At 46.1% G+C, this 25787-nt stretch overlaps 1 protein-coding gene across 6 annotated transcripts in view; it reads left to right on the plus strand.

Moving 5' to 3' along the window:
• Positions 1–312: 312 nt before the first annotated feature.
• WDR48 (WD repeat domain 48) overlaps positions 313–25787 on the plus strand; it is a 34698-nt gene continuing 9223 nt past the window's right edge. The window contains exons 1-14 of one of the 6 annotated variants that reach the window (XM_040994266.1): positions 319–392; positions 9870–10010; positions 11974–12052; positions 13845–13927; positions 14041–14200; positions 14268–14348; positions 16178–16266; positions 16630–16731; positions 18559–18783; positions 20581–20655; positions 21422–21524; positions 22325–22422; positions 24544–24651; positions 24938–25034. In XM_040994266.1, coding sequence (XP_040850200.1) covers positions 345–392; positions 9870–10010; positions 11974–12052; positions 13845–13927; positions 14041–14200; positions 14268–14348; positions 16178–16266; positions 16630–16731; positions 18559–18783; positions 20581–20655; positions 21422–21524; positions 22325–22422; positions 24544–24651; positions 24938–25034 — 1489 coding nt within the window. In that variant the 5' untranslated portion in view covers positions 319–344. Of the gene's footprint in view, positions 393–9641; positions 10011–11973; positions 12053–13844; positions 13928–14040; positions 14201–14267; positions 14349–16177; positions 16267–16629; positions 16732–18558; positions 18784–20580; positions 20656–21421; positions 21525–22324; positions 22423–24543; positions 24652–24937; positions 25035–25787 lie in introns of those variants that run through there. The other 5 variants (XM_040994270.1, XM_040994267.1, XM_040994268.1 and 2 more) reach the window with 5 other exon arrangements.

Raw genomic sequence — 25787 nt, forward strand, 5'->3', positions numbered from 1 at the left:
AGCAAGTGCCTTCCCTTCTTGCCCGCCTGGTCCTCTACAGGAAGCGCCCCGGAAAACCGCGCGCCAGCGGGGCTCCGGAAAGTTATTCCCGCGGAACTGGCTTGGGATCGCTTCCCTTCGCTTTGAAAAGTGACTCCACCTCCATCGGCATCCTACCTGCACAACCGATTGGTTTCAAAGCAGCTACCTTGCCACAGGGCCACAGCCCACCTACAACAAGAGTAGAACGAACTCGCACCTCCAGCCGCCCCATTACACCTGCCCCGGGCCGAAAGGGGAAGAGGAGGGACATCCTCCGGTCCGCTGTCACTTCCGGAAGTGACGTCGGAGTGTCAACATGCAAGATGGCGGCCCATCACCGGCAGAACACGGCCGGGCGGAGAAAAGTACAGGTAGGGGATGCCTGCCTCTCGGCCTTCCGCACGCGGCGGAAAGCTCCCGGTCCATCTGCAGCGAGCAGGTGCCTGGAGCTGCGGCCGGCTTGGGTAGCGCCTTGAGGAAAGGGGGAGTGGAGCGTGGCTCTCGGCGAGGGGTGGGGCCGCGGCGCTAACGGCTTGAGGAAGGAGTGGGGATGGCCGACTAGGTGGACGGGCTCGGTCCTGGGGACGGCAAGGTCAGGGGACCCTGGCTGATAGGGTGCTCGATCGCTGGTGCCACGTCCCCAGCGCCCCCGCAGGAATGGGCTTGCGGGGTCCCAGTGGGGCTCCTTGCCTGCCCACCTGCCTCCTGCATCCGCAGCTTGTCTGGGAAGCGCTGTGGCCTCGCCGTGTCTGCACCAAGGCCTCTTCCCGGGCGCTTTCGGGTGGGTGGGCGGCGGCGTGGCGAGAGGATGGAATGGGGTGTGTGTGTGTCTGCGGGGGCTGCGGCCCCTGGGAGCGCCCCGCAGCCCGTCATTAGGAGGGTTGCGGGTCATGGTGTCTGTTGGTGGTGGTAAGTTTCGCTTTCAGAACTTCATCTTCAGAATGCATCCTGGGGTGTTTTGTGGTCTGTCATTTATTATCCTGATCTACCTGTGTGGCTTCTGACTCGTTCCTCGGGTCGGATCCTTTTAAGAGTGATGGGTATCCGTTATTTTTTCAGCGATGCAAAGAGTTAATGCCCTATGACAGGTATACTGGATGTGGCCACGGGGGTGTGGTGCATTTACTCACTAAACAGTGATGGAGCTTCGATTTATTAGACATAGATCTGTCCCAGCAGGGTTTGTGGGAGGACTGAGAAGATACAGAAATAACTTAATACCGGGCCTTCTCTAGAAAGGATTGCAATACATGTAGTTATACAAGTTGAAATCCGTCAGTGTTTAATAGGGCGAAGGGTACTTGAGTTGGCATCACTTGCTGCCTCCCAGAGTGCGCCATCACAGGAACTGTAATTGGGAGGGAAGCCAGGACTAGAACCCAGCATCAGGAGCCGAGCCGGGCATGCCACGTGGCAGCTTAGTCACTGCCAGATGCTTGCCCCTGCATGTTTGTTTCACTGACCCGGCTCACCAGCACGACAGCCTAAGCCCTCCCCAGGAGTTTGTAGAATTGGGCAAAAATAATAAGAATCTAAAATGGTTTTTCTTCTGTTTTTATTGAAAGATTTGTTTATTTATGATTGGAAGAGCAAATCTACAGAGAGAAGGAGAGACAGAGAAAGATTTTCCATATACTGGTTCACTTCCACATGGCCACAATGTCTGGAACTGAGATGATCCAAAGCCAGGAGCCAAGAGATTCTTCTGGGTCTGCCACATGGGTGCAGGGTCCCAAGGCTTGGGGCTGTCTTCGACTACTTTCCCAGGCCACAAGCAGGGAGCTGGTTGGGAAATGGAACAGCCAGGACAGGAACTGGTGCCTCTATGGGATGTCAGTGCCTTCCTGCAGAGGATTAGCCAACTGTGCCATCCCTCTGGGCCCATAGCTTTGTCTTTAAAACATCTGTTTGAGAAGCAAGGGGAATGACAGAGCTCCCAAGCATTGGGTCGCTCCCCAGCTTCCCACAGCTGGCTGAAGCTGGAAGCTGGACGCAATCTAGATTTCCCCTGTAGACAGCTAGAATTCAGTTCCCTGCATCACTCTGTAATGTAGCTGCAAGGGACTGTGGTCGGGAACTGGAATTGGGAACTAAAGCTACATACTCCAACATGGGTTGCAGGCATTAGCGCTGGCATCTTTTTTTTTTTCCATTTTATGACACAGTTTTGTAGGCTCTGGGATTCCCTCAAACCCTCCCCACATATTGGTTTCCTCCATATTATTACAGTAGTATAGTTCATATCCAGTCATTGCGGGCATGGACCATGCAAAGAATCCAGCATCTTATTGTCCAGATACATTCAACAGTTTCATTGGGAGACCATCCCTGGTCTGAAAGTAGAACTGGCAGAATATCATCCCCTCCAATGAAAAGCCACTGCACAACTTCAACAATAATTTACAACATCATGGAGTTAATTGACATGGCATTGAGTGACCAATATGTTAGTATAGCCGGCATCTTAACCCTAGGCTGAAGGGCCTGCCCTGGGAGGGGAATTTTTAAAATATTTTTACTTATTTCATTTTAGTTAATGAGGCAGAGAGAGAGAGATCAGTATTCCACCCACTAGTTCACTCTCCAAATGCCTGCTGCAGCCTGGGCTGGGCCAGGCCAAAGCCAAGAGCTTCCTCTGTCTGGGTCTCCCACATGGGTGGCAACGGCCTAAGCACTTGGGCCAGTCTCTGCTGCTTTCCCAGTTGCATTAGCAGAGAGCTGGATTGGAAGTGGAGCAGCTGGGACTTCAACTGGCATCCATGTGGGATGCCCACACTGCAGGCAGAGGCCTAACAGGCTACATGGCAGCACTGGCCTTGGGATTTCTTTAATAGAGAAGTACACAGTACATTATTTGTATTCACCCTGCTATGAAATAGAACTCCAGAACTTCTTATTCCTGTTTAAAGTGTATCTTAGTACCTAGAACTGACCTGTCTCCCCTCCCTCTTTATTTTCCTTCCTCGACTCTGGGAACCGCTATAATTTTAACTTCTATTTTAATTGCCTTAGTGACAACATTAAGTAACTTCAGTATCCTCTCTCAAATGTAACTCAGAATTGTGACTTAGTTGCATTCCAGACAGTAGGTGGGATACTCCTTAGGAGAATAGGGGCAGTTAGTCAGGCCTCTCTGTTTCATGCCCAAGACAACTGTAAATATGTAAGACAGGAGAAAGTGTGCAAAAATTGAGCATTTTTAAAAATTTTATTTATTGTTATTGCAAAGTCAGATATACAGAGAGAAGGAGAGACAGAGAGGAAGATTTTCCTTCCATCCAATGATTCACTCCCCGAGTGGCTGCAATTGCCGGAGCCGAGCTGATCCGAAGTCAGGAGCCAGGAGTCTCTTCGAGGTCTCCCACCTGGGTACAGGATCCCAAGGCTTTGGGCCGTCCTCAACTGCTTTCCCAGACCACAAGCAGGGAGCAGGATGGGAAGCGGGACTGCCGGGATTAGAACCAGCGCTCATAAGGGATCCTGGCACATTCATGGCAAGGACTTTTGGCCGCTAGGCCACCATGCTGAGCCCAAAAACTGAGCTTTTTTTTTTTTTTTTTTTACAGACTTATTTATTTAGCTTGAAAATGAGAGTTACAGAGAGAGAGAGGGAGGGAGAGATAGATGTTCCATCTGCTGGTTCACTCCCCACATGGCCATAAAGTCCAGAGCTGGACCGGTCCAAAGCTATAAAGCAGGGGCTTCTGGATATCCCATGGTAGGCTCAGGACTGCGAGGACTTGGGCCATCCTCGCTGGCTTCTCAGGCTGTTTGCTGGGAGCTCGATGGGAATTGGAGCAGCTGGGACTAGAACCGGTGTTTATATGGGATGCTCATACCACAGGTAAAGGATTAGTCTAGTATACCACCACACTGGCTCCAAAACTGAGTGTTTGACTAAGCCAAGTATAAGCTAACACGTGTGGAGTAAGGGAGGAGATAGCTCCGCTCCACTGGTCACAGTATTCATAGGTATAGCAGTCAGGTTGGTGAGGTGACTTCAGATGCCTCATAAGATTTTGAAAGAACCATCTGCTAATCGCTTGCTGAAGGGAACACTGCAGAAGGGCTCAGATTCTGTCCTGAACACACCGGAACCACAGGGATTGATTTGGTCTTTGACTTGGCATCCTGTACGGAAGTGTTTTTCAAGTTAGTGCTTGTTTATTGCACAAAGCCACAAACCAGGTAAAGAGTAAACTCCAGTTGTCCTCCTCCACTGTTAGGGAAGAGATGGCTGCTGTGGGCAGTGTGACATGCAATCCTGGGTCCTGGTGTCTCAGCCCCAGCACTGCCGATGACTCAGGCTTGGTAATCCTCTGTGTGCTGGGAGGGGCGTAGTGAGCTGTGTAACTCCATTCCTGGCTGCAGCCCACTGGATGTAGTAGTGCCTTCCTAGCTATGACGTCAGAAATGTCTGCAGACATGTTCTCTCTCTCTATTCATTTCAAAGGTGCACACACAGACAGGAACTCCTGGGGCCGGTGCGATAGCTCAACTGGCTAAGCCTCTACCTGCAAGTGCTGGCATCCCATATAGATGCGAGTGTCACAGCTGCTCCACTTCCCATGCAGCTCCCTGCTTGTGGCCTGGGAAAGCAGCAGCAGTAGTTCCAAAGCTACATGCAACCAACATGGGAGTCTTCAGATTGGCTTAGATCCAGCCGTTGAGGCCATTTGGGGAGTGAAGCAGTGGACGGAAGTTCTATCTCTCCCTTTTTGTAAATCTGCCTTTGCAATAAAAATAAATCTTTGGGGAAAAGAAATAGCAAGGGAACGTCTATCATTGGTTGACTCCTTCTAAATACTCAGGAGTCAGGAACTCAGTCCAGGTCTCCCACTTGTGTGGCAAGGACCCAAGTGCTTGAGCCAACACCTGTTGCCTCCCAGGGTCTGTGTTAGCAGGAAGCTGGACCAGGAGTAGAGCTGGGACTGAAACCCAAGCCCTCTGATACAGTGGCACTTTCTCCCTGTACCAAATGACTGGCCCTCCTGCAGACATTTTTAGGTACCTCTCAGACAGCACTGTTCCCAGGGGACTCCTTCTGTACTTCTTACTTTACGTTCCTGATTTAAGTGACTTTTTTAAAAACCATAAGTAGAGCCGTAGTATTCAGTTTCATCTTGCTTTGATAAAATTTAAAACAAACATTTCTCTGTGACCTAGAATTTCTTATCTGAGAAGTACATAGACATATATATGTCTGTATGTAGCCCCAGAGTGTCAATTACAGGAATGGCATCATTGTGAATAAGGACATTTCCAGCTGTCCATGGTCAGAAACCTACATGTCTTTGCTTTTTTGAGCAGTGACGGTACCTTCCTGTAGGGGGGTAATTTGCAGTTGTTAGAGGATAAACCAGACCTGTATCATCCTTAGGGAAATGTCTTGGAAGGTCGGCAGCCTGATCTCAGCACTGCAAAGTGACAAATTTTAAATGTCTGGAAGGATGAGGATATTGACAATGATTATCTCTATGGGACTGGGGTAAAATTGTAAAGGATAAATTACTTTTTACTTTAAAGTCTATTTACCTTGTACTTTGAGGCCTTTTTCCCCATTATTTGCTCAGGTTTTTTTTTTAAAGATTTATTTATTTATTTATTGAAAGGCATATCAGATTTATAGAGAGAGACAAAGGTGTTCCATCTGCTGGTTCACTCTGCAAATGGCTGCAACAGCCAGAGCTGGACCAGACCGAAGCCACGGACCAGGAGCTTCTTCCTGGTCTCTCATGTGGGCGTAGGGACTCAAGCCCTTGAGCCATCCTCCAGTGCTTTCCCCAGACATAGCAGGGAACTGGGTTGGAAGTAAAGCAGCCAGATTTTGAACCACTGCCTATATGGGATGTCCGCACTGTAGGCGGAGGCGTAGCCTGCTGTGCTTTGGTTCCAGCCCCCGACTTCATGCTTTCACCACATTATCCAGTCTGACCATGTCTCTTACTTGAGTCCCCACTCAAGTTCTAGGATTTACTTGCCTCACGGAATAATGTTTAAGATTTATTTATTTGAAAGGTAGAATTAATGACAGGGAGGGTTAGAAAGAGAATCTTCCATCCGCTATTCGCTCCCCAAATGGGTTGCAACAGCTAGGGCTACACCAGACTGAAGTTAGGCATTTCATCCAGCTTCCCATATGCGTACAGGGAGCCACGCACTTGGACTGTCCTCTGTTGCTTTCCCAGGTCTACTTGTGGGGAGCTGGATTAGAAGTGGAGCAGCTGGTATTTAAACTGGCACTGCAGGCTGTGGTTTAGTGTGCTGTGCCACACTGCTGGCGCTCAGAATTGCTAATTTTAAGTGACAATTCTGGGTCATTTATTTAATCATTTTAAATAAATAAATACATTTTCATTTGAGAGCCAGATGTACACACATACACACAGAGAGAGGCCAAGAACTGGTTTATTCCCCGCTTGCTGCAATAGCTGTGCCTGAGTTCTGGTCTCTCTTGGAAGTGGGAGGAATAGTTACAGGAGCCATCCCCACTGTCTCCCAGGGTCCACACTGGCAGGAAGTTGGAGTCAGGAGCTGGAGCCGGAGCCGGAGCATGAGGCAGGGGCATCTTAACTGGTGGGCCAAGTGCCTGCCCCTGGTCTGGCTGCAGGATCCTTTTTTCTTTTTTTTCTTTATATTTGACATTCTTTACGTAGTTAATTAGGACAAAAATGTTCAAGTGCTATAGGAAAGTGGGAAAGAGTATTATTTCCACATTTTTTTTCTGTATCTGTGGTAAAGGGGGAGATAAAGGGAGAAGCCCCACCCAGTTCCCACCCATCCCAGGTCCCTGATGTGGGGCATGCTCCAAGGATCTTGCTCAAGTGGTTTTGATAGTTCATCAGTTATGAATTGGCTGCAGGATCTTTTGAATCATGTGAAATAAATACCCTGATGCCAAATCTTGTTTTTTCAAGAAGTCCTTTACAGATTAGCTGCATGTCCCTGGGTAATAAAAATTGGGTGCCAGCATGTGATGTGTTAAGACAGGAATCAACAAACTTTGTCTATAGAGTGCCAGATGGTAAATATTCTAGATTTTGCAGGGTATTCTGTGGATCAGCACCCCTTATGGTAAATATTTGAGACTTTGTAGGGTACTCTATGGATCACCACCCCTTAGTTCTGTATCATAAGCATTTGACTCTGCCATCATTGCTTGAAACCAACAATAGACAAGACCTAAGTGAACAGGTATGGCTCTGCTCCAGTAAGACTAGTTTGATTTATTATTATTAGAAAGGCAGATCAGATTTGTAGAGAGGAGGAGAGACAGAGGAAGATCTTCTGTTCACTGGTTTACTCTCCAAGTGGCTTCAACAGCTGGAGCTGAGCCAATCCAAAACCAGGAGCCCAGAACTCCTATGGGTGCAGGGTCCCAAGAGTTTGGGCTGTCCTCAACTGCTTTCCCAGGCCACAGGCAGGGAACTGGATGAGAAGCAGGGTCACGGGGATTAGAACCAGTGCCCATATGGGATCCCAGTAGATGCAAGGCCAGGATTTAGCCACTAGGATATCGCACCAGGTTCTCTAGTAAGACTGGTTTACATGAATAAACTTTGGGCTGGATTTGGCTCACAGGGAGGTTTTGTTTGTTTTCTATCTCTTGGTTTATAAGATGGCAGGTTAGAAGGTATCCTATTTTTCTTTGCAACACTGCTTTTTCAGTCACTACTGAAATACAGATGTGAGCAGAAAGTCCTGGTCCACAAGGTTAGACAAGAAAAACAAATGCAGGAATTTTAGCATTTGGCTCCTTTCTCTTGGAATAGAGGCTGTTTAGACCGCCTCTTGACTGCCAGAATAACTGTCCTGGAGCCACAGAGGTTGTCTTCCTGGAGCCCTGAATAACTTAATTAATAAGCTCAGATCAAAAGAGTGGCAGCACTGGCATTTAAATAGGCTGAAGAAAAACCTTAAAATGCTTTGCTACTGCAATAAAACATTTGGAAGGAGAGACCATGTCCATTGTAGCTTTTGTTTCAGAGTATTGGTAGAAATTTTCTCTTTCATTGTTGGTAACTGCTCAGCCCTTACTGTGCCTGTTTTGTAAATTAGGCATCATCGTAGGTATGTATTAACAGGAAAAGACATGGCATGCCTCGGGTTGGGTATTGCCTAGGGTTTTGAGCATCCCCTCAGGGCCTTGGGACAGGCAATTAGGGGTGAGGCCTAGGTGTTTGAGTAGGCTCAGACTAGTTGCTGTGTACAGGGCACCAGGGGCCAATGGAGAGATGGGGCAGAAAGCCATGTTAACAATCCAGATACTGTGAATAGTGGTTCCAAGCTCCACAGTGGGAACAGATTGTGTTCTGGGTGACAAGGTGTGCGTCAGGTTGTGAGATGAGAGGAAAAAGAAGTGAGGGAGGCTCTTGGGTTTGAGCCACTTGATGAATGGAGTTGCCATCAGGTGAGTTGGAGACAGCTCTCAGAAAGGCACTTTAGAGACGCTCTCGGCAAAGTGGCTACACTCATGTGGACATGAGTTATCGGGCTGCCTGCGAGGGCCTGGATTAGCCCAGTGTCCCTTTGAAGGTGAGCAAGAAAGACTTTGGAGTTTCTTCTCTTAGCTATTTTCAAGTGAATTATTCCATAGTATGTCCGTAATTGTTTTCATATACAAAAAAGTTGATTACTCACCATGGTAGAATAAGCTCTCCCCGGAAATAGTCATTCTCTACTTCCTGGAATTTATGTCATGTTGTGTTAGTGTAATAAAAAAGATCCCATGGGTATAATGAGGTGAGAGGCCTAAAGTAGGGGAGTCTGTGGCAGGGCTGTTTATCCCAGAGGGGCCATGTTAGTCACAGGAACCCTGAGAAGCAGTTAACTTTCTCTGACTGGAGCAGAAGTCAGAGGGATGGGTGATGTGTGTGTGTCTGCTTGGTGAAACCTGTCAGAAGGTCAAGGTGTTTTCCTTGGTTATAATTCTTTTTTGGTTGATTCTCTTGTGTTTTTCACAAGGAATGGACAGAAACCACCAGTAGGAGTCAAGTAGGGCAAGTGCTTGGGTGGAAAACCTACCATGTTACAGGAACTCAAACTGTCATTTTACTTGGCAAGCCAGGATGCTCTCCCAGGAGTTAGGTAGACCAGTAGGAGGAAGCAGTGGGAGGAGGAACACGTGGGAACCCAGAGGTACTGTGTGTGCAAGGACTGGGGGGGCCCAGGTGAATGGCAGGGAAGCCCACCAAGGCAAATGAGGCTGTCTTCAGGAGTCCACAGCAAGTCAGGAGTCTGGTGGTGAACAGGTGTAGACACATCTATTTTAGAAGACTGCTTTGGAACAAGAATTAAAGCCAGGGCTAGAAGGGCCAGCCAGCCAGCGGGTGGTGGCTGGAGTCTTAGGCAGCAAACTTCCTCAGTTTGAACTAGATTAACAAAATGCCACTCTTCTTTCTTCCCCACCCCTTTAGTTAGTTTGCGGAGCAAGCGCAACATTAAGCTTTTATGAGATTGAAGAATTGGTTTTAAACTTTATTTTTCTAGCTTGATTTTTTAAATTTTGTTTGAAAGCAGAGAGATCTCGCTGCCGATTCATTCCCCAGATGCCTGGGGCAGACCAAAGCCAGGGGACCTGGAACTAGATTGGTTCGTGCTTCGTGCGAGTGGGATGGACCCAGGCACTGCTCCCCAACGTGTGCTTTGGTGGGAAGCTGGGGTCCAAAGCCAGGCAGGAAGTATAACCTAAGCACTGATACCCATACGCACGACAAGCGTTAAATATCTCCCCCAAGCTTGATATTAGAGAGCTGAGCTTGTGAGTATAGACGGGCTGCTAACAGAATCCATTGTGTGGCTGCGTCGTGTGTAACTTCCTGAAAAGCATCTCCGTATGTATTTGGCAGGTGTCTTACGTTATTCGCGATGAGGTCGAGAAGTACAATCGCAATGGCGTCAATGCTCTGCAGCTGGACCCAGCGCTGAACAGACTGTTCACGGCCGGCCGGGACTCCATCATACGGATATGGAGTGTCAGTCAGCACAAGGTGAGGCCTGGCTGGAGTCTCCGTGCCACTTGTGTACTGGGGACACTCGGGTCGGGTGACTTCCGCTGTCCAGAATCAGGCTCTTCTACAGTTTCAACGCTGATTTTCATGTTCAGTGTCCTTAAGAAGCAAGTCATGTGGTCTACTTTACAGAGACACTCCCATCAAGAACTCTGCAAGCCTCTGGAAAAGACGCGTTCCCTAGGGGAGTTTCAGAAGTGTTTTAGTTAAGGCAAGGAACCATCCTCCATAAAGGGACTGAGCAGTTTAGCCAATGGGGGGTTGTTTCCTACCTTTTCTTTTTCTGATTTAAATCTTTCCCAAAAGCTTCCTGGCAACCCTACTTAAAAAGCAACAAGACATTGAAAGCTTATTTACATTTGTAATTAATCTGTGTGAATGCTTGGTTTTGTTTCTTTGAAAGTGATTAGAATTCTCATCAAGCCTATGGCAGCTTATTAGATAATGTAAAGCTGAAGAGAATGTGCTTAAACAGAGAACAAGATGTAAATAAATGTAAACATCTCTCCCCAGCCACGTGGGAAAGCGCCCTCAGTATTCTCTTTGAATGCCTGTATCATGAATGCATGGAAAAGAAGATCCTGGGGCCTGGCAAGGTAGCCTAGCAGCTAAAGTCCTTGGGTTGCATGTACCGGAATCCCATACGGGCGCTGGTTCTAATCCCGGCAGCTCCACTTCCCATCCAGCTCCGTGCTGTGTCCTGGGAAAGCAGCCGAGGATGACCCAAAGCCTTGGGACCCTGCACCCGTGTGGGAGACCCAGAAGAGGCTCCTGGTTCCTGCCTTTGGATTGGTGTAGGCTCCGGCTGTTGCATCTACTTGGGCAGTGAATCTGCAGACGGAAGATCTGTCTCTCCTTCATTGTATCGCTGCCTTTTCAATAAAAATAAATAAGTCTCAGAAAGTAAAAATAGTATTATTTCTCAGACCTGTAGAAAGCCATTCGCTTTGTAAAGCATCTTAAATGTGGCACATTGGAGGTGCAGGGTGTAACAAAACACTCTTAAACAGACTTCTGGTAAGGGAGCCCATTGAGAGGAGTAAAGGCATCTCGAGTTACTGAATTGAAATGCTGATGCGAGAAGTGCCCTCGCAGCGCTGGGGTTCCGTTTCTTCTCAGAAGGACTGTGTGCATCTTGAGAGAGAAGGTAAAACAACAGCAGAAAACTGAAAGCTGGAGTGGCCACGGCCCTTTGTGGTCAGGCAGGCTCCGCCCCACTCACAGGCCTTTCCTGGCTCTGGTGTCTGCTGCTTGCTGTTCCTTCAGGCCCTGCGCTGTCTGGTAAACCCATGCCTGGAGCGATTGTGCTGCATCGGGGCTAGCCCAGAGCTGCTGTCTCACCATTGCAAGACGGAAAGGGTGAGGGCTGATCCCACAGAGTTCGACTTGCGTTCATCATAAAACTGTCCTAATACGCAACTACGTGTGGCCATTGTCTGTGGCCATCACCATTATTGGTGACATTCTACTCTGATTCAATTAATTCTGATTCAGTTATCAATTTTTTTTTCTTTAGGATTTATTTATTTTTATTGGAAAGGCAGATTGACAGAAATATCTCCCATCTGCTGGTTCACTCCTCCAATGGATGCAATGGCAAGAGCTGAGCCGATCTGAAGCCAGGGACCAGAAACTTCTTCCAGGTCTCCCATGCACGTGTAGGGTCACAAGGCTTTGAGCTGTCCTCAGCTGCTTTCCCAGGCCACAAGCAAGGAGCTGGATGGGAAGTGGAGCAGCGGGGACATAAACCAGTGTTCATACGGAATGCTGGCGCTTTCAAGGCGAGGACTAGCCTGTTGAGCAGCCACTCCTGGCCCATTCCATTGTCAGTTTTAAGATCTTACAGCAGTGTGTCACATTCGTTAAAGATCTGAAATATATTTATGTATCATTTCTAATATATTTTGTTGTTAAATATGTGTCTTATGGTTTTTAATTTCAGCAAGATCCATACATAGCATCTATGGAACATCATACAGATTGGGTGAATGACATTGTTCTCTGTTGCAATGGGAAAACATGTAAGTATTTGGATTATTTAACTTCTGGAAGTTTTTGACTCAATTTGGTTTACCTGATCTTTAGAAAGTTCTCAGAAAATGTGTATTTTGAAAATACCATGTCTGAGTTTCAAGATTTTTAAAAATCTTTTTTCTTTTTTTAAGACTTATTTTATTTTCATTTGAAAGAGTTATAAAAAGGAGAGACAGAAAAATCTTCCATCCACTGGGTTACCCTCCAAATGGCTACAGTGGCTGGAGTGAACTGACCTGAAGCCAGGAGCCAGGGGCTTCTATGGGGTCACACGGGTTCAGGGTCCCAAGGACTTGGGCCATCCTCTGCTGCTTTCTCAGGCCATAAAGCAGGGAGCTGGATGAGAAGTGGGACAGCCGGGACACTTACTGGCGCTCGTATGGGATACCAGTGCCACAGGAGGAGGACAAGCCTGCCATCCCACAGTGCCAGCCCTGAGATTTCAAGATTGTTTTACACCAAGATAGATTTCCCTGTTAATTCTGTTTTTCTGCGAACTATTTGAAATATGTGCATATTTTTCATTTTTTATAGGCTTTCTTCGTTACCCTTATATGTGACCTTTTCTTTAAAAACATTTCTTTCTTTCTTTCTTTCTTTAATTGGAAAGGCAGATTTACAGAGAGGAGGAGAGACAAAAAGGTGTTCTGTTCACTGGTTTGCTCTCCAAATAGCCACAGTGGCCAGAGCTAGCCAACCTGAAGCCTGAAACCAGGAGATTCTCCGGATCTCTCATGTGGTGCAGGCGTGCAAGAACTTGAGCCAAACTCCCCTGTTTTCCAGTCTGTAAGCAGGGATCTGGGTTGAAAATGGAGTAGCTGGGATTAGAACTTGTATGCATATGGGATACCAGCATGCAAGGCACAGGATTAGCCTGTTGAGCCACCATATATCCCATATAAATAAGCCTTTTTAAGTTGGTGTGTACCCTGCATATAGAAAATTACACATCTCTTTATACTTAATAAACTTTTGTGAAGGGAAGCAATGCCTGAATTGAATGTGCTATGGAAACCTCCTTGTGCTACCTTTTCAACCTGACCCCAGCCCCGAAGTAACTGCTCCACCCTCAACACCGCCAGTTAGTTTTGCCTGCATTCAAGCTGTTTATGAGTGGACGGTTACTGTAATGCATTCTTTCTGTCCTTGCTAATACTTATTACTTACTTTTTAGCCTTATTGATACTTTGTCCTTAGTTTTATTAAGATCTCTTTCTTGGTTTTCAGGCTTAATTAGAGAAACTTTTCTTAATCGAATTGTTTGAGCCTTCAACTAGCAGATTAAACTTGTTCTCCTGCCTGTTTAAATAACCTGTGGGTGGGCATTTAGTGCTGGGGTTTAGATGCTACTTGAGATTCAGCACCCAGCTTTGGAGTGCTTGGTACAAGCCTCTGCTCTGGTCTTTTACAGCTTCCTGTTAACGTCTCTCCTGGGAAGGCAGTACATGATGGCTCAGCTACCTGGGTCTCTGCCACCCATGTGGGAGACCCAGGAGGAATTTTAGGCTGCTGGTTCAGGCTGACCCAACCTAGTTGTCCTGGGCATTTGGGGAATGAACTCATATATAGAAAATAGCTCTCTCTGCTTTTCAAATAAAATGAAAATATATAAATAAAATACTTTTTGGAATGTGAGGCACTATGCAGTAGATTCTGGAAAGATCTTGCAGATGTATGTGAATATTAATTTGATACAGTGTCATACTGTTTTAAGGTAAGTTTTAAAAAGCTGTTTTAAGTCATATTCTGAAGGGTGTGTGCATTCTTTGCCTCTTCTAGTAATATCTGCTTCTTCTGACACAACAGTCAAAGTGTGGAACGCACATAAGGGCTTCTGCATGTCAACGCTGAGGACGCATAAGGTAAAACACACGAGTGTGACTCTTGGCCTCCTTGTTGTAACCCTGGGGCCCCATCCGTTGTGTGGCTCTCCGCTTTTTGATCTTTAGATCATTGTGTTTCTGTTCTGTTTCAGGATTATGTGAAGGCCTTAGCCTATGCCAAGGACAAGGAGCTGGTAGCCTCAGCTGGATTGGACAGGCAAATATTCCTGTGGGATGTGAATACTCTAACAGCATTAACTGCATCAAATAACACTGTTACAAGTAAGGAGTTTGAAAATAGTTTCTTTGAAAGAGGTGCAAGTTGGTATAGATAACACCTTTGGTAGATTGACCTCGAGGTGGTGGTTTGTATTGGGGGGTGCTTCTGTCTATACCGTTCTGGTCTCCAGGAGTGTGATGGAGCAGCGAGGAACTAATTCCTCATCGCAGTCCAAAAATGGTGACTTCTCGATGTTTTTATCTGCATGCTAAAGTCCCTGCCAGGCAGAATAATCTATCTTGCCATTACTTCCTGTCTCCCACCACGTTGCCTTACTTGAATCTATGTGCTCAGCAGGTGATGTTGAAGGAGATGGGAATTAGCTGGCATAGAGGGTGGTTTTCTGACTTTGGAACACATTATGGTGTCTTATAAGCTTTTGAGTTAGTGGTCAAGTTGGGAAAGACTCAAATAAAAGATAGAAAAAGTTTTCAGTGCCAATTTAGCAAGATCCTAAAGAATCCAGGGATTCTAAAAAACTCAAGAAGATGAGGGGGCTTCTGAAAGAACTCAGACCAAGAGGTCAAACTCCCGTGCACGCGGACTTGAAATCGAACCTCCCACTTGGCCTGACCATTAGTGTCCACAAGGCCCCGTCCGAGGGCCTCTTAGGAACACGTTTGGCTAAGAGTGCCTGAAAAGTCAAAGCTTAGACTATAGAGGCCCATTTGTCATGCTTAGAGCTCACATTGCTGTAGCTAAGATGCTTCTCATATGAGAAGCATGTGCCGGTAAAGGTCAGTTGAGAAACATATTTATGATTTCTTGAATTTTGTTTTTGCATTGTTTGCCAAGAAATGCAAAGTCAAAATGCTACCTCCTGCCTGTTCTTGATTTTTTTTTTCCATCTACTGTCTCAGCATCTGGCCCTTGCTGGGATTGCCACGCCACGTCACTAGGCTGTGGCTGTAGATCTCAGAGCCTGAAAGGAGAGAACAAAACCAGAAAAAAGCAGGCGTGTCACAAGTTCAGAGTCTGCGCTTAGTGGGTATGCGGAATCTCGCAGCTGCATCTTGGTTAGAGCCATTCAAAGAGGATCCACCCCCTTTTTTTCATGGCTATATAAAAAAAAACAATAATAGCTAAGAATTGTCAGTACTTGCTAATAGCAGGCATTTTTCTTTCTCTTTAAAAGATTTATTTATTTTTACTTTAAGGGCAAATTCAAAAGTGAGAGAGAGACATCTTCCACTCGGTGGTTCACTCCTCAAATGGCTGCCACAGCCAGAGCTGAGCTGATTTGCAGGCAGGAGCCAAGAGCTTCCTCCAGGTCTCTCATGCAGGTGCAGGGTCCCAAGGCTTTGGGCCATCCTCCACTGCCTGTATGGAGCTGGATGGGAAGTGGAGCAGCGAGGACACAAACTGGTGCTTACGTGGGATGCCAGTGTTAGCAGGGGAAGAATTAGCCTGTTGAGCCACAGTGCTAGCCCACACTGGCATTTTTCTAAAAGCTGCAAATGTATTAATTCCTTCACTCCTAACTTGGCAACAGCCTTGTTTTTGTGTACTTCCGGTAGAATTCGGATCCTTCCAAATGGACGGTTTGGTAAGCAATTCTTGGCTTTGGTGATGCAGTGGCAGGAATGTGATTGTTGGCCAAATTCATGGCCTGATTCCTTTGTGGACAAGTTGTCCCAAGTTTCTTCTCCCATGAGTAATGTGTGAGAGGGCCGCTTTACTCTTTTCAGAGTTGCCAGCTCCTTTTCGTCTGATGCGCTCTGTGAAAGCCTTGCTTCTGTTTTGATTTGTGTTTTTTCATATTTATTGCCATAAGTCTGTCTTTGAAAATGCGTTACTTACATAGTTTTAAAAATAGCAGTGCCATTTAATTTTGTAAATATGCCCTAGTCTGAAAAAGAGGTCAATTTTTATAATGATCCTGTTTTTTAGAGTTTAAATTTCTTTTGCTTGGAGAATTGCTCAAGATTTTCTAAATTGAACAGTTAAACTTGTAAATTTCTGCTAAGCTGATGATTTTGTTAACATCCAGCTCTATTTGTCCTTAATAGCTTCTTCTTTAAGTGGGAACAAAGATTCCATTTATAGCCTGGCCATGAATCAACTGGGAACAATCATTGTATCGGGGTCCACGGAGAAGGTAAGGGAGCCCTTAGCACAGGGAAGCCAGAACCACTTGCAGTGTAACTGAAGTGTACACACAGTGCTTTGCCTGGAGGGTGCAAAAAGAAGAGGCATTTTGTTTATTTGGGGGGTCTTGATGACTAAGTTGTAACTCTGTGTAGCTGCTGTGTGTGGTGATGGGCGGAGCGTGGGAGAGGGTGCTTACATTTTGGACTTGACGAAGGCTGCCCAAGGTTGGGAGGCTGCAGCCGTGGCCATGGCAGGAGTGATATTTCCTCATCAGAATTTACTGGGAGTTGCGTGATTTATGAGGGTCATCACAACTTAGCTTTGATGGCAGCTATATCCTGTTTGTGTAATATCCTGTTACAATTCACAGGTTTTAAGGGTATGGGATCCCAGAACATGTGCAAAACTGATGAAGCTGAAAGGGCATACGGATAACGTGAAAGCCTTATTGTTGAACAGAGATGGCACGCAGGTGAGCGCTTCAGTGGACATTCACTAATGACCGAGTCAAGGACTCCCCTACGTGATGTACTGTTGTCTGGGTTGGTGTGAACAGCCACAACAATAGAGTTGTGCATTAATGGTCTGCTTTTTGAATCTTTAGTAATCCACATTATGAGACCATTTATTTGCATTGTTTTTCAGAAAAGACAAGGCAAAGAATTTTTGGGGTGCGAATGAACGTGTGTACAGTTAAAAATATATGGTGGCTAAAAGAACTAAAAACATTTTCTGTGTAAAGCAGAGGACATAAGTACAGTCTATAATTTAGTTTCCCAGCGTTGCCTTTAGAGTCTTAGAGGAAAACATTTCCATAGTGCTGTGGCTCAGTTGGCCACACAATAAGTGCATTATACATGATAGTTCTGTTTGTTCTGCAGCAATGGAAAAATGAGTTTCATCGTTGTCAGTGAGAACAAGAACGGGATAACATTCCTTTACCATTCAGCCTTGGTTCCCCCAGCTGTCATTTCCCCAGAGGCAGGAGTAAGTTCGGAGATAGCTGGAATGATTTCTGATTTGATTCTCAATCTGTGCCATAAAGCATGTGACATCTACTCGTGTTATAGAAATTCTAAGGATAAATATATAATAGGAAAAGAGAGAAGAGGATGAGTGGAAAGGTGATGACTCTGAAGACTGCCACCTGTGTGGGTCAGAGGGACCTTTGCGTCCAGAGCTGAGTAGGAAGTCTGCAGAACCACCTGGAGCAAGGAAACTGTCTTTCAGAACGGGGGGAAGGGTGGCCTGAGGCACCTGTATAGGGGTCTTATAGGGGTCTTGGGAGATGTAGAAGGATCTTGTGTTAATGCCTTGTGTGGTCTCAAGGAGAGGACTTGGCTTGACTGTCAGGTGTTCACCTACAGGGTGGAGACCATGCTGTGGAGGTGGGCATGGGAGGTGAGCGTGCACAGAGATGCATGCTCCTGCTGCAGACCAGGGCAAGCTCTGGGCAGCCCCGTGTCCATGTGAGGCAACAGCCGAGCACTGCCAGCTCCTCACTGTCTTGCAGGGTAGTTGCAGGGCTGTCCTTGAGGCGGTTGTCCAGCACTGGACTGGATCCCAGGCTGCCATGGTCTCTGTGTGCTGTGGGCCTGGCACACCTCCTAAAGCTGCTGTTGTCTGCCGTACCCCATGCTCTGTTCCTCCCCTCCCCTCTCTACTCAATGTAAATGTAAGATAAGTAATGCAGTGTATTTATAATAGTGAAGAGATGAACAAAGCAGCTGTCCTAACTACTCACATGGAGAACAGGGCAGGGGGATAGTTGAATTCTTTTTAAAAGAATTTATTTTCATTTGAAAGGCAGGGTTACCAAGAGAAAGAGAGAGAGGGTGAAATCTTCCATTCGCTGGTTTACTCTGCAAGTGGCTGCAATGGCCAGAGCTGGACCAATGCAAAGCCAGGAGCTGCTTCCGGGTCTCCCATGTGGGTGCAGGGCCCCAAGCACTCAGGCTGTCCTCTGCTGCTTTCCCAGGCCGTAAGCAGGAACCTGCACTGGGAGTCCATCTCCTTTAGTAATAGATCAGCCGAATGGAAGTTGCCTGCTGCAGCATTTACCAACCACCTGGTTAGGGAGGACGAAAGGTAGTTTTGCCAGGGCAGGACTTTGGCCCGCCTGAGCCTGAGCCTATGTTCAGTTTAGTCTGTGGCATGTTGTTGTCAGAAGAATGACTGTTCATCTGAGGCAGGAGAACAGGTTGTTTCAGTGGCTGACAGTGCTAGGTCAGGGCAGAAGCCAAGGGCGAACACAGGAAAGCAGGACCTGGCAGGCTTCTCACCTCCCTGTGTCCTGCAGTGCCTCTCCGGAAGTTCAGATGGGACAATCCGCCTTTGGTCCCTTGGCCAGCAGAGATGCATCGCGACGTACCGAGTGCATGATGAAGGTGTGTGGGCACTGCAGGTCAACGATGCCTTTACACACGTGTACTCTGGGGGCAGGGACCGGAAGATTTACTGCACAGACCTGAGGAGCCCCGACATCCGCGTGCTGATTTGTGAGGAGAAAGCCCCCGTTCTCAAGGTATGGCAGCTGTGTGATGGGCACAGCTACAAGGGCAGCCAGGTGCCATCTGTGAGGGCGGGAATCTGTGGTCTCACTGCATTGGCAGGCTGAGGCAGAGCGTCAACACTGGCACTTGGGGTACAGGGCTGGGTAGTTCTGTGTTCTGCTGATATTTGTTTGAAACAAGTTGATATATCTTTCTTTTTTTTTTAAGACTTATTTATTTAGCCTAAAAAAGAGTTACAGAGAGAGAGGGAAGGAGGGAGGGAGAGAAATAGAGAGATGTTCCATCTGCTGGTTCACTCCCCAAATGGCCATAAAGTCCAGAGCTGGACTGGTCCAAAGCTGTGAACCAGGGGTTTCTGGATATACCGTATTAGGCGCAGGACCGCGAGGACTTGGGCCATCCTCACTGGCTTCTCAGGCTGTTTGCTGGGAGCTCGATGGGAATTGGAGCAGCTGGGACTAGAACTGCCCAGGGCAGTAGTAGTCAGAACATTTCTAAGCTTAAAATACAAGCGTGGAGTTAGCTCTAACCACTTTTCTAAGAAATTGTCTCCACATGAGGAAAGCAAGAAATAGCTGCAAATCCCCCAAATGGTGTGTGAGACTGCGTGACAGTGGGAAATCCAGCCCATTGTAAGCATGGGCAGCTGATCAAGGAAACGGAGGTTGAGAGACACTGAGAAGGTGCTAAAGTAGATGACGTACCTTGTTGGACCGCACCAGCAATCTGTTAGAGAAGCAGGGAGTTGAGGCTGCATCAGTGCTCGTGAGTACGCAGCACTTGGGCTGCAGGAGGGCCGTGCAGGGAGGGGAAAGCCGTGTCCCGAGGCCAGCAGCATCCAGGATCTCTTGGCTATGAAAAAGAGGCTTTGAGCAGCAGGCCCACCTTGCCGTGTGTTCCAAAGAGCCCCTGTTCAAACAGCTAGCTAGGAAGCCAGGCCTGTCACTCTTGCCCCACTCCCATTCAAGCCTGCAGTTTCCTGAACAAGGGGAATACTGGTTCTTGTTAGGATCTCCTATAGTATGTGCAGTGGTTTAAATACAAGGAAAATAAAGTGAATAATATACAGAAGCAATACTTGAACTGTACACTGAACTGCTCCAGCATGTCTTATCCACAGGAACATGCTTACTGTGTATTTAGTATGTTTTTTATCACAAACATTTTCAAAGAAGACAGGTGAATTTTCTTCCTAGTAAGAAAGAACATAGGGGCTGGCACTAAACTATAGCAGGTATTGTACCAGCATCGCATACAGATGCCAGTTTGCGTCCCGGCTGTTCTGCTTTCAATCCGGCTCCCTGCTAATGTATCTGGGAGAGTAGTGGAGGATGACCAAGGTCCTAGGACCCCTATACCCACGTGGGAGACCTGGAAGAAGCTCTGGCTCTTGGCTTCAGTCTAGCCTAACCCCAGCTATCGCAGCTGTTTTGGGGAGTGAACCAGTGGTCGGAAAACCTCTGTCTCTGTAACTGGCTTTCAAATAAATAAAATAAATCTTTAAAAAATGCAGAGACATACAAACTGGAACAGCAAAAATAAAAGACTATAGAAAGTCTCCATCCTTTCGACTATATCCATTTTGGTCCCTCAAAGAAAGAAACCACAGTTAAAACTTTGAGGCACTGGGGAGAAGTCAGCTTTTATACCACTGTGAATTCCTTTAGCAAAGAGACCCTCCTGCTCTTCCGGGCATCCCTGGTCATCACTACTGTAAACGGAGGGCTAGATGCTGGCTGGTGCTCACCTGGCGCTGGCCCTCCAGGGAGGTGTGCCCCTCAGAGCTGTGTTCTGTACTTCCTTTTCAGATGGAGCTCGACAGATCAGCCGATCCCCCTCCTGCGATCTGGGTGGCGACGACGAAGTCTACAGTAAATAAGTGGGTGAGTGAGCTGCCACCTCCCGGACGTGTAGGTTGTTACGCACCTGCCCGGCCCCGTCACAAACACCCAGCAGACTTCTGGGTAGCAGTCAGGTATCTCTCCTGGTTTGTGCATCAACAGCCAAGACACACATTGGGGTTACTTACACAGTAAGTGTTAGTACAGCTGCAGGCCTCATGAAAACAGGCAACGGACACTTTTCAGGACTCTTCTCCTAAATGTAAAATGTAGAATGTAAATGACCTTTTCATGGTCATTTTTTTTTTCCTTTTTCATAGCATGAAAACCCAAGATAGAAACCCAGGATAAGGAAAGAAGTTAGGCAAAACATTGTGGATTATTAAAGAAGATTTCAGTTTTTTTGTGTCCCTGATTCTTTGTAAATAACAAAGGAAAAAGTTCTTGCATTCATTCCTGTTTGTAGGCACATCGAGTGCTTTTTCTGTGTCCTTGTGGAAAATGTTATTTATCTTGTCTGGATTTAGCTGTGCCCATTTGTGATCAATATCATTTTACCTGGCTGAGTACGCCTCACCAGGCCCAGCTTCCTCGCTCCCTCTCCCCTGAGATACCATTCCCTCTTTGATGTGTGGTTTTCTTAAATGATGGTAAATAATTATATTGGGACTAAAGGCTTTTGGTTTCTATAGTAAGTTGTTGAAGTCTTCTTGTTTGTTCTTTATTTACTTTTTTTTTTGGTCACTTTAAACTAGATGTCAAAGCTTGTAGAGCAAAAGTGATTAAATAACAACTTTTGTTCCTTTAGACGTTGAAGGGAATTCATAATTTCAGAGCATCTGGAGATTATGACAATGACTGCACAAATCCCATCACACCCCTTTGCACACAGCCTGACCAGGTTATTAAAGGTGAGTCACAAAGGTACAAGTAGTAGGCCTTTCATTGAAGTGAATTGTTGTTGCCGGCAGGATAGCTGAAGTAAAGAAGTGTTTCTTTAATGTATAATCCAATCGTGTATAGATTTATTTCAGCAAAAAAAAAAGGCTATTTTTAAAAATATTGTTTAGTCACTTTTCAGTAAGCTTTGTTGAAATATTATTTTTCGCAAAGTATCATAATAGCCATGGTAATCCCAACAGCCATTTTATAAAATGGGTCGGAGAGGAGGGGTTAATGTTGCCTTTTGGCACAGCCAGAGAAGGAGCAACGTGCTGCCTAAATTCTACATGCTACTACTGTCTGATTGTGGCCAAAAAGAAAAAAAAAAGTGTGTTTAATGTCCAAGTTTGGAATTAGAATCAGGCGTGGCCCTGTGGTTTTGGTGTCTGCTGTCACCATTAGCATAGTGTATCCAGTCAGGAGTCAGAGAGAAAGGAGTGGGAGGCCCAAGTTGACCCAAGATGGGACTCGGTCAGAGATTTTCAGCCTTCATTTGGACTTTTCCCAGTGAATTAAAACTGTTGGCTCTCAACAATTTTCCGCTGGTGCCTCTTGAAGAGTCCCTTACTTTATGAACTGGTGTTTGAATTAGTTCTTCTAAAGTCAGGTCATAGCTGCACATCACTGCTTGGCTTTGAAGTGCCTTGGGTCAGGCAAGCCCTCGGGCTCATTGCCTTCGGTCGGGTTACATCCTGTGCAGGCCAGTGAGCACACTATGCCTAAAATGGGAAGGGACTGGTTAGCTAACTGTGTTTTACTTTTCCTTTAGGGGGTGCTAGTATTATTCAGTGCCACATTCTTAATGATAAGAGACATATATTAACCAAAGATACCAATAATAACGTGGCATATTGGGATGTATTAAAGGTGAGTATCTTTTTAATTAGATCATGCTTTTTTTTCTGTTATATTATGGTAATCTAGATAAAAAAAAATATATAAAATGTAATTGTAATATCTTATTTGGGAAATGACTGGCTTTTTTTTTTTTTTGTAAGATTTATTTATTTTTATTGGAAAGTCAGTGTATCTGACGAGAAGGAGAGACAGAGAGGAAGATCTTCTGTCTGCTGATTCACTCCTCAAGCAGCTGCAACAGCCATAGCTGAGCTGATCCAAGCCAGGAACTTGGAGCCTCTTCCGGGTCTCCCACCAGGATTAGAACAGGCACCCATAAGGGATCCTGGCACTTTCAAGGCAAGCGCTTTAACTGCTAGACTACTGCGCCAAATCCATGACTGCTTTTTTAAATGAGTGTCAGACACAGCTAGAGGTTTTTTGTGCCCAGCACAGTGACCTAGTGACTGGAGTCCTCACCTTGAGCATGCCGGGATCCCATATGGGCACTGGTTCTGGTATCCTAGAGGCCCCACTTCCCATCCAGCTCCCTGCTTGTGGCCTGGGGAAGCAGTCAAGGATGGCCCAAAGACTTGGGACCCTGCACCCACATGGGAGACCTGGAGGAGCTCCTGGCTTCAGATCAGCAGAGCTCTGGCCGTTGCAGTCACTTGGGGAGTAGATCATTGGACAGAAGATCTTCCTCTCTGTTTCTCCTCCTCTCTATATATCTGACTACAATAAAAAAATAAATAAATCTCTAAACAAAAAAACTAGAGACTTTTTCTTTAGTGGTTTATTTATTTGCAAGGTAGGATGATAGAGCGGGAGAGATAAAGAGATACTCCTTTCAACAGTTCACTTCCCAAATGCCTGTAACAGCTGAGAGAGGCTGGGCCCAAGCCAAGAACCAGGGGCCCTACCCAGATCTCCAATGTGAGTGATGGGAACCCAAGTGTATGGGCCATCCTCTGTTCACTGTCCCTCAGCTGTGGTTGGTGCACAGAGCCTGAAATAGACTTGGTGAGATAACCAAAGTTTATTAGTGGCATCAGGCTTTTAGGGTCACATAGGATAAGGGAGGAGGTACTGAGGAGCTTACATAGTTCCCATAAGCCTTTCCACAGAACCCATCAACTGTTTCCACACCCTTATTTGAAACTATCTTTTTGTTTTGTATATCCAATCAAGCATCCTCATGCAAACGATATCCAATCAGTTGTTCTCATGCAAACAATTGTTTGCAATTGTTATATCCTGTGTTCCCTGTCCTTCCACAATGCTCTCTCACACTCTGGGCATATTCACAGGGCACTGGGGGGAAAGCAGAGGTGGGCCTTGATCCCAGACACTCAATTCAAACTGCAGCTTAACCAGCACTACGGTGCCCACCCTGCAGTTTATCTCTTTAATCATCTAAATTGTGAAAATTGAGACATTATGATAAGTGTATTATATGCTGCTTTACCTTAAGTCCATCAAAACATCCCATCCTTTACAGCAGTGGCACTTTGGGCTGGGCTGTGTGGTGGGAGGGAGAGGAACAGTTGTCCAAACGTTTCAGGCATTAGCCAGCATTCCTGACCTTCCCACTCAGTGCTGGCGGCAAGTGCCTCCCTCCCCGCCAAGCTCTGACAACCAGAATTGTCTCCAGGCACTGCCAGCTATTTGGCAGGAAAAAAGAGACAGTAGGGTGAGAACTACGTTGTTGTCTCTGAGGATTCACAGCCAGCCCTGCAAGCATTCTTTGCAGCAATCATCCTTGTGGCGATGGTTCCCTCCGGAACAGTTGGAATGTGCTAAGCTACTCAACTGTATCCTAAAAAGAACCGAGGTGCATGCTTGTTACTTGGGGTTCTGGGTTGTTTCATCTTTTGCATACTTTGGAGTTTCAGTTGACACTGCTTCATTGCAAGTGCGTGGCATATAAATTGGTACCAGCAAAACTGAGTAATTTCCATGAATAGAACGTTTTTTTAAAATTTAAAATTTGAGTACTAGCAGATAGTTATATAAAGGCAGGTACCACATTCTTTTGAAATGTATTTTAGACTCTCTTTTATTCAGAAATGTAAAAATGAAGTTCCAAAGCCAGAATCAGGTCAGTTCCCCACTTACCCTGGATCGCTGTGCTTTCTCTTTGATGTGTAGGCATGTAAAGTTGAAGATCTTGGCAAAGTGGATTTTGAGGATGAAATTAAGAAAAGATTTAAAATGGTGTATGTGCCAAATTGGTTCTCTGTAGACTTGAAGACAGGGGTAAGTGAGCACTCAGTGTTTGTGTGAATATATCCAATATATATCCAGTATAGCTCATAATCATTCTTACAGAGTCCTGTGTTTTTACATGTGAAAGAAAATGCAATCATGGTAATCTTAGAGAAGGCAGTTGATAGTTCAGAATGCTGAATGGCAGTTGCATTGAGTCACACAGAACACGTTTGGTTCCAGAACCTGTGGCCCAGTACTTCAGCCAAAGGGCTTGGAGTGGAGTGCGGAGAACGTGTTCACCTGGAATGGTTGCTCACAGCTTCTCTTTTGACAGATGTTGACCATTACGTTGGATGAGAGCGACTGCTTTGCTGCTTGGGTTTCTGCAAAAGATGCTGGCTTCAGCAGCCCTGATGGGTCAGACCCAAAGTGTGAGTTCAGGTGTCCTCCCCGCTCCTCCCCTTCTGAAAGGGAACATACGGCTGTGTTGTTTTTATTATGTGCTAATTCTAACAGTCCCTTCTCTTTCACTCATTGCATCCTTGGTCAGCATTCCCCCAAGAATGTGGCATGCAGACATGCCTGAAATGTACAAATACAGTCTTAGTGGCTGTGTATGGCATTAGCCTTTTAAATAGTGTGATTTATATTTTTGTTTAGTTTAAACAAATGATAGGGCCTGCTTTGTGGGTTAAACCACAGCTTGCAATGCTAGTATCCCATATTAGAGTACTGAATGAAGTCCTGGCTGTTCCACTTCCAGTACCGCTTCCTGTTAATGTGCTTGAGAAGGCAGCAGATGAAGGCTCAAGTACTTGGGCTCCTTCCACCCATCTGGGAGACCAGATGGAGTTCCTGGCCCTTGGCCTTTCCTACCCAGACCTGGCTGTTTACAACCCTAGTGGATGGAAACATTGTGTTTGTGTGTGTGTTGCTCTACTTCAAAATACATAAATTTTGAAAGAAGGGGGAGAAAGAGAAAGAAAGACAGTGCCTGAACAACGATGTCAAAATACCTGTTTACCCCATATTTTCATCGCTTTATAGTTCTCAGATGAAATTTTAAGACATTTGCCAAAATCTCCAAAGTCTTAATATCATTGTAATGTCAGAACGTGTTAGTTTTACCTACAATTTTTATTTCTTCTATTTTTATTTAATGTTCTCTTACCCCCCCCTCTTTT

The sequence above is a fragment of the Ochotona curzoniae genome, unplaced genomic scaffold (assembly GCF_017591425.1).
Source record: "Ochotona curzoniae isolate NIBS_2020 unplaced genomic scaffold, NIBS_Ocur_1.0 contig_908, whole genome shotgun sequence".
In the NCBI taxonomy this organism is placed as follows: Eukaryota; Metazoa; Chordata; class Mammalia; order Lagomorpha; family Ochotonidae; genus Ochotona; species Ochotona curzoniae.